This window comes from Anolis carolinensis, chromosome 2 (assembly GCF_035594765.1).
Source record: "Anolis carolinensis isolate JA03-04 chromosome 2, rAnoCar3.1.pri, whole genome shotgun sequence".
In the NCBI taxonomy this organism is placed as follows: Eukaryota; Metazoa; Chordata; class Lepidosauria; order Squamata; family Dactyloidae; genus Anolis; species Anolis carolinensis.
The window spans coordinates 177,572,640-177,593,071 of record NC_085842.1 but is presented as its reverse complement, the minus strand read 5'-3'; the positions used below and the strand labels follow the sequence as shown (position 1 = coordinate 177,593,071).

At 41.2% G+C, this 20,432-nt stretch overlaps 1 protein-coding gene across 1 annotated transcript in view; it reads left to right on the top strand.

The window, feature by feature from the left end:
• The first annotated feature begins 608 nt into the window (after nt 1–608).
• The window catches only part of rgs9 (regulator of G protein signaling 9), a 127,564-nt gene continuing 107,740 nt past the window's right edge, over nt 609–20,432 (top strand). Inside the window, exon 1 of the mRNA XM_062971154.1 lies at nt 609–816. Within this exon, the coding sequence (XP_062827224.1) occupies nt 754–816 (63 nt within the window). The 5' untranslated portion in view covers nt 609–753. The remainder of the gene's footprint in view (nt 817–20,432) is intronic.

Genomic DNA, 20,432 nt, shown 5'->3' with positions numbered 1-20,432 from the left:
TAACTCTCCCAAAGCTAGCATCGTTCTGAGGAGATAAGTAGGCCGAACGAAGCCAGTTGGTAGTAGTTTTTCCCTCAGCGATCCCAGTGGCCTGTGAAAGTGGCGGCCAATCAGAGCTGGCCCATATTCCGGCCGGCCAATCAGAAAGCTGACCAATATTCCGCCAGGCCAATCAAAACGCGAGCACATATTCCGCCAGGCCAATCAAAACGTTGATACATACCCCGATTTCACTTTTATTATATATATAGATTACATATGTGTGTGTTTATATGTGGGTGTATTATTCATACACATACATAGCTGAAAAAGCCTCCTTTGGCTGGGACCATCTGTTTCAGCACATCATGAATATACTACCAAAGACAGTCAGAATGAGCAATGGTTTGTTTTTGTTTAAATTGCTAGTAGGCAACCTGTTAACAGTTTCTAATCCTTGAGCTGATCACTCAGAAGGAGAAAAGAGGAGCAATTCTTCTCCAATGCTTCGCTTATAGTTGTATGCCTAGGTGAACGGGCTCCCCCTAGTGTTGGCAGGCGGGAAAGACACCCCCAAGCCCATGCAAATAAGATCTCAATCTCGCTTCCTGATTGGCTGCGCTGCACCGGTGCCCAATTCCACCGCCTGCCTTTATTCTGAGGAGTTGGAGAGTAAGGCAGTTCTCAGGAAATCACCAGCAGCAGCTCACCTTTTGGGCAATTGGTGAAGCCTATTTTTTAAAATCATATTTTGTGATTTGAAGCAAGGGCACTATGACCATCAAACGTGGAGATCAAGGGCAGCGTTACAGGCCAAGGATGGCATTCCTGAAAAAGGTAATTCTCTCTTATCTTCAGAGTCTGATTTAGAAATGAATGAAGCAGAATGAGCAGAATGGTGTTTTGTAAAAAGACTTTGTATTCAAGAGACAGCCATGTTTTCAAGACAGGGATGGCATTATTATTATTAGAGTTTCCAGCAGTGTTTTCAAAAAGTCTGATTCTTTCATGCATTTATTTTTAAAAGGCTGCGCCTTTCTGTTTCTTCCTTTCCTGCTCTTTCCCACAGGAAACTTGGACCCAATTCCCTTATTTTCTTTGACATCTCCAAAGGAAGACAACCTGTTACATAGCCTTTCTTCTTGGACAGTAGGGCTGTAGCTGCTTGAAATAAAATTGAACTAGGATTGGAAGAAACAAGTGTTTTTGAAATGTTATATTTATTTTGCTGATCTTAATCTTGTGCTGTCTTTCCTTTTCAATATTGAATTTCTACCTAGAGCTTTGACATTTGCATTCAAGATTTTTTTTGTGATATTAAAAGCACATTCTTTAAAATTTCCAACCCTAATTATGTTTCGCGCCTCCCTCCAAATTGCACATTATGGGCTTTTCTTTATTCTGTTGCTATTTTTTTGTGCAAAGTAGGTGCAGCAGGTTTAACCCAGTGGCACAGCGGGTTAAACCGCTGAGCTGCTGAACTTGCTGACCCAAAGGTCGGTGGTTTGAATCCGTGGAGCAGGGTGAGCTCCCGCTGTTAGCCCCAGCTTCTGCCAACGTAGCAGTTCAAAAATATGCAGATATGAGTAGATCAATAGGTACTGCTTCTGCAGGAAGGTAACAGTGCTCCATGTAGTCATGCTGGCCACGTGACCTCAGAGGTGTCTATGGACAACGTTGGCTCATCAGCTTAGAAATGGAGATGAGCACCATCCTCCAGAGTCGGACACAACTAGACTTAATGTCAGGGGGAAACCTTTACCTTTAATTATGTTTCATATTACAACAAAGTTTAGTTCAATCCCAGCCATTCCATTCTACTTGAGCAATCATTTATTGCTGCTTGGTATATTTTGACCATATCTAGCAAAAGCAGATACTTGTATGTTTGGGCAAATAATCCACAATGCCCAGTTTGCTCCAGTGTTGTATTCACAGTCTCTCAAACAGCATAATATACCCACCTCATAAGTGTATAGGAAAAAAGTGAGAAAAAATCCAATCATTTAGAAGTAATTAACTTGTACTGCATTATCTTGCCTATTTATTTAGGATTAGCATACATACCCAGCATTGCTGAAGTCGGGTATTTTATAATACTGGGTTGCTGTGAGTTTTCTGGGCTGGTATGGCCATGTTCCAGAAGCATTCTCTTCTGATGTTTCGCCCACATCTATGGCAGGCATCCTCAGAGGTTGTGAGGTATGTTGGACACTAGGACAAGTGGGGTTTATATATCTGTGGAACGTCTAGGGTGGGAGAAAGAACTCTTGTCTGTTGGAGGCAAGTGTGAATGTTGCAATCGGTCAGCTTGATTAGCATTGAATGGCCCTGCAGCTTCAAAGCCTGGCTGCTTCCTGCCTGGGCGAATCCTTTGTTAGAATGTGTTAGCTGGCCCTGATTGATTTATGTCTGGAATTCCCATTTTCCAAGTGTTGTTCTTTATTTACTATCCTGATTTTAGAGGGTTTTTTTAAATACTGGTAGCCAGATTTTGTTCATTTTCATGGTTTCCTCCTTTCTGTTGAAATTGTCCACATGCTTGTGGATTTCAATGGCTTCTCTGTGTAGTCGGACATGACAGTTGTTAGTGGTCCAGCATTTCTGTGTTCTTAATATGCTTTGTCCAGGTTGGCTCATCAAGCGCTCTGCTATGGCTGACTTCTCTGGTTGGATTAGTCTGAACTGCCTTTCATGTTCCTAGATTCGTGTTTGGGCAATGCTGCTGTGTTTGATGGTCCCTATGTAGACTTGTCCACAGCTACATGGGATACAGTAGACTCCTGCAGAAGTGAGAGGATCCCTCTTGTCCTTTGCTGAACGGAGCATTTGTTGGATTTTCTTTGTGGGTCTGTCTACAGATTGACAGAATGTTGCTATCTATAGATTGCAACATTCACACAGAGCACCAGATGAACCAACCTAGACACAGCATATTATTTGAGACAAGAGTTCTTTCTCCCACCCTGGACATTCTACTGATATATAAACCCCACCTGCCTAGTTTCCAACAGATCTCATAACCCCTGAGGATGCCTGCCATAGATGTGGGCGAAATGTCAGGAAAATATGCTTCTGGAACATGGCCATACAGCCCGGAAAACTCACAGCAACTCAGGGATATTGACCAGGAATGCCTTTGACCACACATTTTATCATGGTGTTTATCAGAAATATGTATTCTTTGTTTTCTTAATTTATGAATGAGCCTGTTAGAAATGCATACCTGTAATATGGGACCTCTGGATGTGGCTAACTACAACTTACATCATCCTCTATCACGCCCCCCCCAACAATTGTTTTAAGTTGGATCATGAAGGGGATGTGTACCAAGCTTGGTCCAGATACATCAAGCCATGTAGGATTCTTCCTGGATCAAACATTCATCCATCGATAGATATTTTCATTTGTATAGTATCGATATAGATATATGTGTATTCTTAAGTACCTGCTGATGTGGTACAGTGTATCAGCAGGTACAGTGCAATATCTGTTATTTGCCAGTTCTCAAGCTTATCTGAAGAGAGTACATATGCTTCTATAAATGGTTTAAGATTACAGACAACATTTGATAATATAACCAAATTTGGAATTAGTTGTTTTTCTCTTTCTTTTCTTTCTGATTTGCTTTACCAAAACCATGGACAGAAGAGCATTTTGGTAGAGCCAATAAGTGAAAAGATGTTAAGCAGACAAGGTATTAACCCAGCTTCCCCCCTATTGAGTGTTCTGCCTTTCTTGTATAGGGCTTATCCTGGTAAATAGAATTAGTCGGAATTCCCAGTGACATATACAAGCTGCCTGTAAAGGGATTGGGTGGACTGGCTCAGCAGAGGTACACATTTGCATCACCGCTATTTGAGCTGTGCATCAAAACAGAAGGCGGTGGTAGCAAAACAAGTGGAAAGGAAAGCAACAGGAGAGGGAAATTACTCTGAGTCACAATTTTTATTGTAAATCACTGGTGCTTGTATTTTTCATGCTCAAAAATGAAGATCACAATAAACATCACAATATTTTCCTTTGGAACTGTTTGTTCCTACTGCCTACCAAAATATGTCTTCTAAAGAGCAGCTTGGGCATGTCCTCCTTTTTAAAGGCAAGAAGATGTCTAATGAAGGAAGGAAAAAACAGTTTATGAAGTGTTTTCCACTTGAATAAACCCAAAAATTATATACTGGGAGACGAGTGGGATTTTGTTTCCAGAGGTTAGAGACTATATGATTGTCTCACAGTTTATTTGTAGAAAAAAAGTATACCATTATGTAATGCCAGATTTATTGAAAATATCCAAAAGTAGTGGAGATGGGGTGCTGGTAGATATCATCTGCTTTCCCCACTTCTTCCTTGTAATATTTAAAACAACGTTCACCAGTTCTACTTTTTAGCTCTGATAGTATTTAGTGCAACAAATTAGCTTTCATTACTGATTCTCAAACGAATCAGCTTGACATAGTGGTTTGAGTGTTGGACTAGGATTTTGGGAGACCAGGGTTCAACATCCCACAGTTGTGGAAACTCATTTTGTGGCCTGGGAATGTCACACTCTCTTAGCCTCAGGAGAAGACCAAGTCAAACCTTTGAACAAATTGTGCCAAGAAAACCCCAGGATAGGTTCCTTGGAAGGTCACTGTAAGTAAAAAAACTACTTGAAAGCACACAGGAGCCCTGCTTCCAAAAGTTTAGTAGTAGTTGTACCAATCTCTGCAGAAAGTGTTTTTTTTGGGGGGGAGGGGCTCACTGTGAAATGGTAATACAGGCAGTCCCCAAGTTAAAAACAAAATAGGTTCTGTAGTTTGTTCTTAAGTTGAATTTATATGTAAGTTAGAACAGGTACATTTTAAAGTGTATTACCAGATATCTATCTATCTGTCTGTCTGTCTGTCTGTCTGTCTGTCTGTCTATCTATACACATAATAAAAGTGAAAATCTGCATGTGTGTATGTGGCACAGGTGTCCGCTCACACAGACTGCCTCCAGCCTCCAAAAACAGGCTATAGCTCCCAGTGCTGAGGAATCACCAAGTCACTTCCTCACAGGACATTGCAGGTCACAGCGAGCACATCCCAGGGTTCCTTTCTCTCACCATTTGCATGACCCTACCCACTGCCTCTCCCTTAACCCTTTCTTAACATTTTCTATGACTCACAGCAAACAGAGGAATTGATCACCAACTGAACATATGAGAGAAAGAGGTTTGGGGAGAATTTGCCATGGTTTATAGAAGTTGTAGGGACTGGGATGTATACTTCATCTGCACGCTGAACCACACCAACAATGGACCTGGAACTAACTTGACACACAGATCCAACATGGCCAAATGTGCATACTGGCGGGGTTTGGGGGTGATTGACCTCGACATCCAGGAGTTATAGTTCACTTGTATTCAGAGAACACTGAAGCCATCTGATGATGAATCTGGACCAAACTTGGCACACAAATTCAACATGGCCAACTGAGAATACTGGTGGAATTTAGGGGTGATTGACCTTTAAATCTGGGAGTTACAATTCACTAGTATTCTGTGAGCCCTCTGAACCCCACCAATGACACATCTGGGTCAAACTTGGCACACAGACTCAGTGCTGCCAACTTGGGGTGATTGACCTTGGCATCAGAGAGTTATAGTTCACCTGTATTCAGAGAACAGCGAACCCAGCAAGTGATGGATCTGGACCAAATTTGGCACACAGACCAAACTCTGAATACTGGAGGAGTTTTAAGCGGGTTGACCCAAGGTTTTTGGGAATTGTAGTTCACCCACATCCTTATGCATTTTCAAATGGGAGCAGTCATAAAAAACAAAAGCAAAGACTGAGTTTTTTTTCTAAGAAATAGCGTAACATGACCAAACTGATATTACCTTACATCCAAAAACAAACAAGGCCCTTTTTTAAAAACCCGGGCATCGCCGGGTACCCAAGCTAGTGTAAGTGTATATGTATGCATGTATATGTATGTGTGTGTATACACACACACACACACAAGCTTTAGATCAGGGGTCCCCAAACTAAGGCCCGGGGGCCGGATGCGGCCCTCCAAGGTCATTTACCTGGCCCCCACCCTCAGTTTTAGACTTCACACAATACCAACAATCCTACTTAACTTGATTATCTCATTGGCCAGAAGCAGGCCCACACTTCCTATTGAAATCCTGATAGGTTTATGTTGGTTAAAATTGTAATTATTTTTAAATATTGTATTGTTCTTTCATTTACTAATACTGTATTGTGCTATGGTAACAATTGAATATATTGTGTATACATATAATATTGATACTAATATTATAATGTAATACAATATAATACTAATAATTATATACTGTATATACTTGAGTATAAGCCTAGTTTTTCAGCCCTTTTTTTAAGACTGCAAAAGCCCCCCTCGGCTTATACTCGGGCGAGGGTCCTGGTTGGCTTATATTTGGGTCAGCTTATACTCAAGAATATATGGTACGTTTATTATTTTTCTCTATTATTATTGGTATTATTACATTTATTATTTTTCTCTATTATTGTTGCTACTATTACATTTATTTTACTCTATTTTTACTATTATTATTATAATGTAATACAATATAATATTAATAATTATACAACATAATAATATTAATTATACATTATATATTAAATGTAATATTACTAATAATATAACAGTAGTGGTATAGGACAATATCTATATATATAAAAGGGTAATGACATTTCGGCCTAGGACAAAACAACAAAACTACACATCCCAGAAACACTAAACTTGGCAGCACAACCCCTCATCCATGCCTCTACGTTCATACAACAACAAAAAGAAAAGAAAAATAAAGTCCTAATTAGAGGGAGAGGAATAATTGTTTTTATTCAATTGCTGGCAGTTAGAAGGCTAAGCTCCACCCACTTGGTCTCCTAGCAACCCACTCAGCCCAGGGGACAGGCAGAGTTAGGCCTCACTTAGGCCTCTTCCACACTGCCTATAAAATACAGATTATCTGATTTTAACTGGATTATATGGCAGTGTAGACTCAAAGCTCTTGAGCTATATAACCCATTTATAATGGACTTAATGTAAGGTAAAATCTTTACCCTTTACGTTAAGTACCACCAATTCCTCAATACTTTATTTCCCATACCACCAGACTTCGCCACAGCAACGCGTGGCCGGGCACAGCTAGTAGTAATATATAATGCTAATATTGTGCTATGCCAATATAATATTGTATGTACATACTACTTGTAAGCCGCTCTGAGTCCCCTTTGGGGTGAGAGAGGGTAGGGTAAAAATGTAGTAAATAAATAAATAAATAAATAGTTGTTGTTGGGGTTTTTTTTGGTTGTTTTTTTTTTTGCACTACAAATAAGGCATGTGCAAAGGAATTTGTTCGTATTTTTTTTCCAAATGATAATTCGGCCCCTCAACAGCCTGAGGGACCATGAACTGGCCCTCCACTTAAAACGTTTGAGGACCCCTGCTTTAGATAGTTTACGAAAGGGTTAACACACCTGTGGTGTTTGTTTTGCTATCTGGTGCCCCTGTTCAGAAGATTTCACCCCACTTTCTGTCACTGAGGGCCTTTTCACACAGCCATATAATCCATAATATTAAGGCAGAAAATCCCACACACTGCCATATATTCCAGTTCAAAGCAGATAATGTGGAATTTTATTCAGCGGTGTGAAAGGGGCCTGAGGTCATTGTATTTGGAAAAATTTGGCTTGTGGAAACAAGGATTGGTGAGAACGCTTCAATGGAGACACCTCCCCACCCCCCCGGATAGTCTTTCAGGAGTGGATTTCCCTTCCAAGGGGTATATTTCTTGCACTTCCTATTGTCTCAACCTCATTCCTAACTATGAGTCATTTGCAAGTCAGATGTTTGTAACTTAGGAATGGCCTGTACTGTACTTACTTACTTACCTGGGATTAAACAACACCACTTAACTGAACTGACTTTAGAGATGCTCACAATTCTGTGTTGTAAATCCAGCATATCATATTAACAGGAAGGAAAGGATAAGAACGAAATGTTTCTGAAAACACTTGACAATTTGTTCTGTGTAACTATACTGTCCCTTTGAGATGACATTACATTTTATCTGCCATGTTTTGTGAGCGATATTCCATGATATAACATGATGTGTCACATGCAGCAACAACTAACCATCCCTATATCCTAGAATATCAAGGCAGAAAATCCCACATTATCTGAATGTGGACTCAGATAACCCAGTTCAAATCAGATATTGTGGGATTTTCTGCCTTGATATTCTGGGATATAGGGCTGTTTGGAAGGGCCCTAGGAAATGATGAAGTGACATTCAGGGCCCTTCCACACAGCCCTATATCCCAGAATATCAGGGCAGAAAATCCCACATTATCTGACTCAGATAACCCAGTTCAAAGCAGATATTGTAGGATTTTCTGCCTTGATATTTTGGGATATAGGGCTGTGTGGAAGGGCCCTCGGACAACAGGTAAGGAAAACACTGTGAGACATGGAAGGAATGAAGTCCTCCTGGCCACTCCCACAATCTGTTTTCTCCTTTGGTCCATGCCGGTCTACCTGACATTTTCCGGAAGATGTAGTTAAAGCAAATTACTATTTAAGCTCTTCCCAGACTTCTCTATATTAGGAAAATTTAGTTCTGCAGGTCCCTTTTGAACTAAACTTCAAACTGTTTCTAATGTGTGACTAATCCAAAATTGTACAGTTAATAATCTGGACCTTAAGAACATGACAGATAAAATATTACGTGAGAGGCATATTTGTTGTTCCTGTTTGAGCCCTGAGAAATAGAAGGCTGCTGTGTATCTGAGATGACACAATAGATAGCTGCTGACTTGTGACATAGCTGCTGATCTTTCGCTATACCATGTATTTTGCTTAGACATTGGTGGTAGCATGGCAACAAGTGTCCAGTCTTTTCTCTTACCAAAATATCTCAAGTCACAATAGCTGCCATGTGGAGCAATTCAAATCAAGCTTCAGTTCGTTAGTTATATTTTGGAGACTGGCTTTTATGGTCATGTTCATCCCTGGGAATAAAATAACACACACATGAGCATGCCCTCTGTTTCTGTGTATGCTCAAAAATTCTAAACCAGAAATAAAGTAGCGGGAGAAGGAAGTCTCCAAATCAGATGGGAGATTTCCATTAAAGATTTCCCAATGAACCATATCTATCGTGCCACATATTCAGAGTGCATCTATTCTGTAGAATTGATTCAGTTAGACACCACTTTAACTGCCATGGCTCAATGCTATGGGATCTTGGGAGCTGTAGTATGGTGAAGCACCAGCCCTCTTTGGCAAAGAAGGCAACAGAACTACAGCTCCCAGGATTCCATAACATCGAGCCACAGCAGGGAAAGTGGTGTCAAATTGCATTAATTATATGGTGTAGATACACTAAACTAAAGTCAACGTAGCAGTTGGCGCTACAGTCTTGTGAATTAGTAAATGCGACCAGAAGGACAAATGCATTTAGGCCTGGTATATGATCTTAGCTAGTGAAGACCAACATATTTGATAGGAAGCTTTACAAATGAGTAGAACCGAGCTAAATAAATGTTTTTCATGCATTTACCTTTTTAAAAAACACTATCCTTTTTTATATATATAAAAAAGCTCATACCAGTAGGCAGCATGATGGAAGTTACTTTCAAATGGAAAGCTTTTGACACTACCATTCAAAAGATACCCGATAGCTGTTCTGCCTCCCATTTCCCTAATGGATTTTTGTGGTAAGGGAAAAAAGAAATGGCAGGCAAATATAAGAGGATTACAAAGGGAAGATGGAAATATTTGCATAAGCGAGACAGGAGTGGGCAATAAAAACTGTCGGGAAGCACTCCGAAAATTAGAAACAATTTGTGACTTTGTGTACAACAGTTTCTGAGTCCTCATCTGGAACATCCTCTTTAAAAGTACATTACAGTTGCCAGTCCTGCAGATTACAGAAGCATGGATAAATGTGACAAGATTGCTTAGCCTGAAAAAAGAAAAAAAATTAGATTCAAATGCATTTTTAAAAGCACTCTTGGGCTTTGTGCCATTGACTGTGGTGCTTACACCTTCATGTGTATTGGGATTTCCCTAACTATCTCTTTCATGTTGTCCAAATTTAGTTTCATTTTATTTGTCAGAAGTCTGTTCATGTAGGCTAAAATGAGTGTGATTTTCCTTTATAAACTTGCTCAAAGAATTTGTGATAGGAAGGGAGGCAGTGCGACCTAAAAAAGGAAGTAAGGATTTAGGCATGTAGAAATGTAATTTTTCAAAGTATTACTCAAGTGCTCAGTAATTAGTGACAAAGTTAAAAAAATTCCTGTGATTGAGTCATGCTGTCCTGTGGTTGAGACTGGTAAAGAAAAAAAATATTTTATTTATATACTAGTGTATATACCCGGTGTTGACTAGGGGCCCTTCCACACAACCATATAACCCAGAATATCAAGTCAGAAAATCCCGTAATATCTGCTTTGAACCGCGTTATCTGAGTCCACAATGCCATGTATTCTAGCTCTAAGCAGATAATGTGGTATTTTATTCAGCTGTGTGGAAGGGGCCTGGGTAGTAGTAGTAGTAGTAGTAGTAGTAATAATAATAATAGCAATGGCAATAGCAATAACAACAATAATAAATACTTTATTTGTAGCCTGCCCTAACTCCCTGAGAGCCCCGGTGGCGAAATGTGTTAAAGCACTGAACTGCTGAACTTGCAGACTGAAAGGTTGCAGGTTCAAATCCCAGGAGCGGAGTGAGAGCCCGCTGTTAGCTCCAGCTTCTGCCAACCTAGCAGTTCGAAAACATGCCAGTGTGAGTAGATCAATAGGTACCGCTCCGGCGGGAAGGTAACGGCGCTCCATGCAGTCATGCCACATGACCTTGGAGGTGTCTACGGACAACGCCAGCTCTTTGGCTTAGAAATGGAGTTGAGCACCAAGCCCCAGAGTCAGACATGACTGGACTTAACATCAGGGAAAACCTTTATCTTTACCTTATCTCCCTGAAGGTAGGTATTGGAGGAGTTGCTGCTTGCCTGCTTGCTTTCTTCTCCAGCTCTGAGAAGGCCTACCTCACAATGTCTTCATGCAACCCTGGCAATGGTGGGCAGGCTCTCTTTGCATTCTTTTGTTTCCCTCCTACACCTTCACCCTCTCTCTTTATTTTCTTCTTTCCTTGCTTTCCCTTGGAAGTTCCCCCCTCTCTCCTTTCCCCCTCCCCTCATATCTTTCCCCCTTTACTTTCTCTTTCCTCCTTCATTTTTCTTCCTTCCCCCTTCCCCTCTTTCTTTTTCTTTTTCCTTCTTCCTCCCTTTTGCTCATACACATGTCACCTAGCAGGTTGAGCTGCTTCACTACTTTCCTTTTCAGTTACATCACATAGGACCACTTCACCTACCCTGTTTCCCCTAAAATAAGACATCCCCAGAAAATAAGACCTAGTAGAAGTTTTGCTGAATTGCTAAATATAAGGCCTCCCCTGAAAGTAAGACCCAGCAAAGTTTTTGTTTGGAAGAATGCCCGCCAAACAGAATACCAGAGCATGCAGGATCGGTAAATGTACGTACCATAGAGTGGTGTACATGGAAATATTGGTAGTAACAAGAAATTGTTGATAGGATTCACAGTTTATCTGGTTATGCTGGTTTGTGATGACAACTACTGTATATAATAAATGTTCAATTTTTTTGTTCAAAAATAAATGTGAATTCTTCTTCATTGAAAAATAAGACATCCCCTGAAAATAAGACCTAGAGCATCTTTGGGAGCAAAAATTAATATAAGACACTGTCTTATTTTCGGGGAAACACGGGTAGCAGCAACCAATCCTTCACCTAGCCACAGTGGATCTGCTTTGATCCTTTTATTTCCCTCTGCTCTGGGCCCAAAAGGGGTGGTTCTTTTAGTTCAAACCCCTTAATTATTTTAAGTTCAATAAGGAAGAGTATGTCTGACAAGTTTGGTTCAGATCCATCAAGCCATGTAAGAGCCAAGTGGACATACATATGAATACTTTGACTTTGATATATATATACCTACATGTTGATTTATTAACTATTTTACCTTTTTCTAAGAGAAAAATAATGGTATAATTTTAATTGAATTATGCATTAATTTAAAACACCACTTTAAAACTACTCCCAATTTTGTATGAATGTATTTGATAATGTCAAAATATGGATTTGCCTTTTGGCTGTTTTTGGCAGTCCTTGCAAAAAAAACCCTTATTCTTTTTAATTAGTGTTACTTGCTGTCAGAGATACTGAATGTCAGTGGCTCCAAAGTTCTGGGATATCACTCTGTTTGCAACATGATACCCTAATTGAATTGAATACTTAACCAATTAATCCAGGAAAGGGAAAGAAGTCATAGTAGCTTACAGGGAAATGGTGTCAGCCGGTAGGAGCAGTTGGGGGAGATGGTGTAAGATGTGGCCATTGAACTGTTTTTGCACACAGTAGTTACACAAAGTGGTTTTGGAGAAGAACATCCAGCCTGCTGAAATTGGTAGTTGTATCCTCAGAACCTATTCAACCACATTTTACGTCCTCCTACATTAGGTCCCAAAGGAAGCTGACAGACTTAATAACAGTTGGGTAGTGAATTGGGAAAGGAGTACGGCAGAGCTGTATACTTTCACCCTACCTATTCAACTTGTATGCGGAACACATCATGCGACGTGCGGGGCTTGATGAATCCAAGGCTGGAATTAAAATTGCTGGAAGACACATTAACAAACTCAGATGATACTACTTTGATGGCTGAAAGTGAGGAGGAGCTGAGAAGCCTTATAACCAAGGGGAAAGAAAAAAGTGCAAAAGCTGGACTGGAGTTGAACATCAAGAAAACCAAGATTATGGCAACCAGACTGATTGATAACTGGCAAATAGAGGGTGAAAACGTGGAGGTAGTGACAAACTTTGTATTTCTAGGAGCAAAGATTACTGCAGACACAGACTGCAGCCAATCAGAAGATGTTTCCTTCTTGGGAGGAAAGTAATGGCCAACCTCAAAAAAATAGTGAAGAATAGAGACATCACACTGGCAACAAAGGTCTGCATAGTAAAGCAATAGTATTCCCCATAGTAAACTATGGATGCGAGAGTTGGACCATAAGGAAGGCTGAATGAAGGAAGATAGACACTTTTGAATTGTGGTGTTGGAGGAAAATCCTGAAAGTGCCTTGGACTGCCAGAAGATCCAACCAGTCCATCATCTAGGAAATAATGCCCGGCTGCTCACTGGAAGGAAGGATATTAGAGACAAAGATGAAGTACTTTGGCCACATAACGAGAAAACAGGAAAGCTTGGAGAAGATGATGATGCTGGGGAAAATGGAAGGAAAAAGGAAGAGGGGCCAACCAAGGGCAAGATGGATGGATGGTATCCTTGAAGTGACCGGCTTGACCTTGAAGGAGCTGGGGGTGGCCACCGCCGACAGGGAGCTTGGTGTGGGCTGGTCCATGAGGTCACGAAGAATCGGAAGCAACTGAATGAATAAACAACAAGAAAAAGTGAATCCTGCTTGGGGATTAGTTTGAGAAAGAGCTATCCAACATGCTGAATTGATTTAGGGGCTAGATTTCAGCACCTTGAATGTGTCTTTTAAAGATCAGACTAAGAGTGCATCAATACTGCAAAATTAATGCAGTTTGATACCACTTTAACTGCCATGTCCCAATGCTGTGGAATCCTGCATTTTGTAGTTTGCTCAGTCACCAGAACTTTTTGTCAGAGAAGGCTAAATGCCTTGTAAAAACAGATCCCATGATTATATAGCATCGAGCCATTGCATATAAAGTGGTGTCAAACTGCATTAATTGTGCAGAGTAAATGCACCCTAGAACATGGAATTGGTTTATTGCCCTGCTGACATTGGAATTACCATCTGCCAAGGAAATAGACCTTTGGAAACTATAAAGGCAGCCACTGCTTTCTCTTGAAGTCGGTAGTGAGATTCTGCAGTTCAGTTGTATTAAATTGTTGAGTGGTGAATCCTAATATCAAGGCTGAGGTTTAAATAAATAAAAGGAATCTAACCTAAAGTCTTTAATATTTCAAGGTCTAGCCAAGATAACAGAACTGCAAAACACACATTGATAACAATGAAACCTTGTTGAAGTCAAAAGTCCAATTAGTGGAGGCAAGCCAAGTAGTACAGAGTCAGGTCAGGAACAACAGCCAAGGCCACAATCCAGTAGTCAAATACTAGGAGTTCAATGATCAGGGTCCATAAACCAAAAGCCGGGAATTCAGGAATACAAACAGCATCCGAAGCAAGGAAGCCAGGTCAGAGTCCAAAAATCCAACACCAGGAGTTCTTGGGAATCAAGGGGAGCAGAGCCTGGGTCCAGAACAAGGATATGAAGTAGTCTGCTACCAAGATCTACTCCACAGAGACTTCTTTATTTAGAGATCAGCCAACGTTCATCTCACCCAGCCTCCACCACTAATCACTGAAGCCTGCAACCCTTTCCTTGTTCAAAAGGATGATTAATTCTTCCCAAGATTGCTGGATATACTGGGAAGAGTCTTCTTCTGCTAAAAACTTGCTCCTAGCAGTAGCCAAGCCAGACCAGACATAAACACCTAAATGACAGCACAAAATCCTGCAAAAATATAAGTAGGAAAAAATCTTTATTAGGACCAACCATAAGACAACACTGTCCTATGGATTTTGTCATCTTATGGATCCATATGGTGACCTCCTTTTTCCTTTCCTATTAGGAATTTTTTTTAAAAAATCTGTCCTCATTTTCTCATATTGCAAGCAGGTGTCAAGAGCTATAGAAAGATGGTCAGCTTTGTTGTGAGGTATATCCCAACTTGACATTTTTCCTGTGTGATACATGAGCCAGATCGTCTGTCATTCTCCATCATCTGCTTTTTTATTCAATAGGATTTTTATAAAAGGCAAACGATACAAATCTCTCACCGTGATGCTGGCATATGCCTCATTAGGTGACAACTGGTTGGAATAATGACAGGTGTCAAGAGCTGAGATGAATGCCAAGCATGACGTGTGCCATTAACTGCTCATTTGTAGATCCGTAGTGTGACTTGATTTAGGAAGCACTTTACTCTTTCAGTGTTAAGGTAGATATGGCTGGGGTGCCATGGAAACACATGCTTCCAGCAGCAGCTTTTTTTTTTTTTAAAGAACATGCCCACTGTTTGACAGTTAACAAATGACTTAGCCTTTGTGAATGTATTGCTCACAGTTATGGTTGTCTGCAGATGCCAAATATTATTGCTTGTAATTGGGAAGACACTGGGCAAACACATGCCTGAAATACTATTAACACTGTGAAAATGGAGATAGGATTTATGTCTCGGCAAATGCAATTGGAAAAGCAGAGGAGTACAGAATGGGTTATTATTTCTATTTAAAAGACTAGTCTGAAAACATTATACATAAATAATGTAGGACATGTCACTAGTTAATGTAGATTGATTTTGATAAGGCTCTTCATCAAAACCAAATGTGCATCAGTGATTGTTCTGTGGGCTTGTATATTCATTGCATGTTGTGAACTGATTTTCAGAATCTGTATCAATGGATTAAACTATGCATGGCTTGAACTTTTTTAAATTCCAAAAGCAAACCTTAATTTTGCCATTTTATATAAAGTACACCATTTTATGTGTTGTCAAAGGCTTTCATGGCTGGGATCACAGGGTTGTTGTATGTCTTTCGGGCTGTGGCCATGTTCCAGAAGTATTCTCTCCTGACGTTTCGCCCACATCTATGGCAGGCATCCTCAGAGGTTGTGAGGCATGGATAAATTTTGCTTCGGTCTCTCCACGGTGCAACGTGTATCACTTGTACACGTCCATCACTTGTACATGTTGCACCGTGGAGAGACCAAAGCCAAATTTATCCATGCCTCACAACCTCTGAGGATGCCTGCCATAGATGTGGGCGAAACGTCAGAAGAGAATACTTCTGGAACATGGCCACACAGCCCGAAAGACATACAACAACCCTACACCATTTTACTCAGCCATTGTGTATAATGAGACTTTATGAGAAGCCATGCCTTTCCATGGTACCAAATTGTAATAGATACGGAGGGCCACTGTAGTACCATAAGCTAAACTGTGAATCTTGGCCGGGCAACTTCCAATCCTCCCCATATTGTTTTATTACAATGATAATCATCCCTGACCACTGGGTATTCTTTTTAGGGCAGCTAAGAGTTGCAGTCCAATGATATCTGAAAGGCCACAAGTTGCCCAATTGAGTAGTGCCCTCGTGTGTTTGTAAAATCATAGGGTGAAAGAGTTGGAAGAGACCACAGAGGACATCCAGTCCAACCCCATTCTGCCATGCAGAAACACACAATGAAAGTAGCTCCGATAGATGGCCATGCAGCCTTTGCTTAAAAACCTCCAGGGAGGAGATTCTACCAGACTCCAAGGCACCATATCTCACTGCCAAACAGCTCTTACATCAGAAAATTCCTCCTAATGTTTAGGTGGAATCTCTTTTCCGGAGCAGCAGAAAACAAGCTTTCCCCCTTCCTCAATGGGACATCCTTTCAAATACTTAAATGTGGCTATTATGTCTCCTTTCTGCCACCTTTTCTCCAAGCTAAACATACCCAGCTTCCTCAGCCTTTTCTCATAAAGCTTGGTTTCCAAACTATTGATAATTTTGGTTGCCCTCCTCTGGAAACAGCTTGTCAAATCCTTCTTGAATTGCGGTGCCCAGAAATGGACTTTTTATTCCAGATGAGGTCTGACTAAAGCAGAATAGAGTGGGATCATGATTTTCCTCCATCTCGACTCTACTCCTATTGATTCAACTTGGCTTTTTAAGTTGCAGTATCACACTGTTGACTCATATTCAGCTTGTGATCTCTTAAGAGTTCTAGATCCCATTCCCATGGACTGTTTTCAAGCAAGGTATCACCCATCCCGTGTCTGTGCATTTAATCATTACTGCGTAAGTGTAGTATCCTACATTTTTCCTTGTTGAAATACCTTTTGTTAGTTTTGGCTCAGCTCTCTAAACTGTTACCGTCATTTTGGATTTCGTCATGTTGTCTTCTGGAGATATAGCTATCTGTCCCAATTTGGTTTCATCTGCAAATTTGATAAGCCTGCCCTCTATTCCGTTGTCCAAGTCATTGATAAAGATGTTGAATAGCACTGGGCCTAGTACAGAGCCCTGTGGCATGAATTTATTGTGTTCTCTCTGCTCATCTCTCCTCCTCCTTTTGGCATGGTAATGTTTATAATCATTTATGAATTGTCTATTAACCTGTGCTAATGGTGTCAGCTTCATGAATACAGTATCTCTGCAGGGAAGCTGAAGGCAGGTCAGAGGGTGGATCTGCAGTTTGAGCAACAATGGGCATGGCAAGCTGAGACACTGGAGAAAGGGAAAGAGACCATATGCAGGAGTGGGCTCTAACCCTTTCGATCCCTGCCCATTAGCAGAACCTCTAACCTCAGACTTCTGTGGATTAATTAATTATAGTAGAAAGGAGGAGGTCACAATCTGTTTTTTAGTACCAACATCTGGAAGCTGAAATCACTCAGCGTGTCTCTGTGTTTGCGCTTTCAAGATGCCTACTAACTTGTGCTGACTCAATGAATTTCATGGCAAATAATACCCAAAAGTGGTTTTGCCAGTTCCTTCCTTTGAAATATAGCCCACAACATCTGATGTGGATTGATGATCCCGAATCAAAATCCTGGCTACGGGCCTATAGACTCTTTAAGAAATAGGCTGGTTTTGTTTGTGATGGAACTCCCGAGCCTTTGGGAAAACTATGGTGTCTGGCTTTACTCGGGGGTTATCTGTATACCTTCTATTTAGATCAAGACTCTTGACATACAGAAGCACTTTAGGCAAGGTGAAATGATAACCAAAATGAGTTTACTGAAAACAAGATGAATAAAGGGTTAACCCCACTCAGGGCTATTGAAAGATAGCTTAAAACAATACATTACAAAAGGAGATTTTGCTGGTTGTAGTCACCCCTCTGGGATCCTTGAAAATCTTTTGCCTCTGATGTAAAGTGATGGACTTGGTCTTCTATTTGTAAAACTTGGGCTGACCACAAGCTTCTGTTGTCACCGGGACTGATGGTATATGAAGAGTTTATTAGTGCTAAGAATTGTTTGGATTGCTCTCTCTCTCTCTCTCAGTCACATAGTCATTTCCGACTCTTCGTGACCTCCTGGACCAGCCTACGCCAGAGCTCCCTGTCCGCCATCGCTGCCCCCAGTTCCTTCAAGGTCAGGCCAGTCACTTCAAGGATACCGTCCATCCATCTCGCCCTTGGTCGGCCTCTCTTACTTTTTCCTTCCATTTTCCCCAGCATCTTTTCCAAGCTTTCCTGTCTCCTCATGATATGACCAAAATACTTCAACTTTGCCTCTAATATCCTTCCCTCCAGTGAGCAGCCGGGCATTATTTCCTGGATGATGGAATGGTTGGATCTTCTTGCGGTCCAAGGCACTCTCAGGATTTTCCTCCAGAACCGGAGTTCAAGAGCATCTATCTTCCTTCACTCAGCCTTCCTTATGGTCCACCTTTCGCATCCATAGGTTACTATGGGGAATACCATTGCTTTGACTATGCGGACCTTTGTTGCCAGTGTGATGTCTCTGCTCTTCACTATTTTGTCAAGGTTGGCCATTGCTCTCCTCCCAAGAAGTAAACGTCTTCTGATTTCCTGGCTGCAGTCTGTATCTGCAGTGATCTTCGCGCCTAGAAATATAAAGTCTGTCACTGCCTCCACGCTTTCTCCCTCTATTTGCCAGTTATCAATAGGTGTAGTTGCCATGATCTTGGTTTTCTTGATGTTTAACTGCAACCCAGCGTTTGCACTTTCTTTTTTCACTTTGGTGATAAGGCTCCTCAGCTCTTCCTCACTTTCGGCCATCAGAGTGGTATCATCTGCATACCTAAGGTTGTTGATGTTTCTTCCAGCAATTTTAACTCTGTCCTTGGATTCCTCAAGTCCCGCATGTCGCATGATGTGTTCTGCGTACAAGTTGAATAGATAGGGTGAAAGTATGCAGCCCTGTCACACTTCTTTCCCAATCTTGAACCAGTCTGTTGTTCCGTGATCTGTTCTTACTGTGGCTACTTGGTCTTTATACAGATTTCTCAGGAGACAGACAAGGTGACTTGGTATCCCCATACCACCAAGAACATGCCATAGTTTGTTATGATCCACACAGTCGAAGGCTTTAGAATAGTCAATAAAGCAGAAGTAGATGTTTTCCTGAAACTCCCTGGCTTCCTCCATTATCCAGCGGATGTTGGCAATTTGGTCTCTGGTTCCTCTGCCTTTTCTAAACCCAGCTTGGACATCTGGCAACTCTCGCTCCATGTATTGCTGGAGTCTGACTTGCAGGATCTTGAGCATTACCTTACTGGCATGGGAAATAAGTGCCACTGTACGGAAGTTTGAGCATTCTTTAGCGTTTTCCTTTTTTGGTATGGGGATATAAATTGATTTTTTCCAATCAGATGGCCAATCTTGTGTTTTCCATATTTGCTGGCATATGGCATCCATCACCTTGACAGCATCACCTTCCAAGATTGAAGCTCCATCAGACCATGTTCAAGAACCAATGATCATGATTACAATAATGGGCATGACCAGGCTATAAAAGTGTCGGACATGGGATAGTGCAAAACAATGTATGATAGGTCAGGGAAATCATAGAATCATAGAATCATAGAGTTGGAAGAGATCTCAAGGGCCATCCAGTCCAACCCCTTGCAGGAAGCAGGAAAATCTCATTCAAAGTGCCCCCGACAGATGGCCATCCAGCCTCTGCTTAAAAGCTTCCAAAGAAGGATCCTCCACCACAGCCCGGGGGAGAGAGTTCCACTGTCGAACAGCCCTCACAGTGAGGAAGTTCTTCCTGATGTTCAGGTGGAATCTCCTTTCCTGTAGTTTGAAGCCATTGTTCCGCATCCTAGTCTCAGCTTCCAAATTGTCAACCTCTCCCTTCAATTGCAGTGCCCAGAATCACACAGTGTGATTACAGTTGTAGTCTGACCAAGGCAAAATAGAGGGCTAGCATGACTTCCCTGAATGTAGACACTATACTCCTATTTATGCAGGCCAATATCCCATTGGCCTTTTTTGCCGCTGCACCTCATTGTTGGCTCATGTTTAACTTCTTGTCCACGAGGACTCAAAGGTCTTTTTCACACATACTGCTGTTGAGCGAGGTGTCCCCCATTCTGTATCTTTGCATTCCATTTTTCCTGCCTAATTGGAGTATCTTGCATTTGTCCCTGTTGAACTTCATTTTGTTAGTTTTGCCCCATCTCTCTAATCTGTTAAGATCGTTTTGGATTCTGCTCCTTCATTCTGGAGTGTTAGCTATCCCTCACAGTTTGGTTTAGTCTGCAAACTTGATGATCATGCCTTCTAGCCCTTCATCTAAGTCAGTAATAAAGATGTTGAACAGAACCGGGCCCAA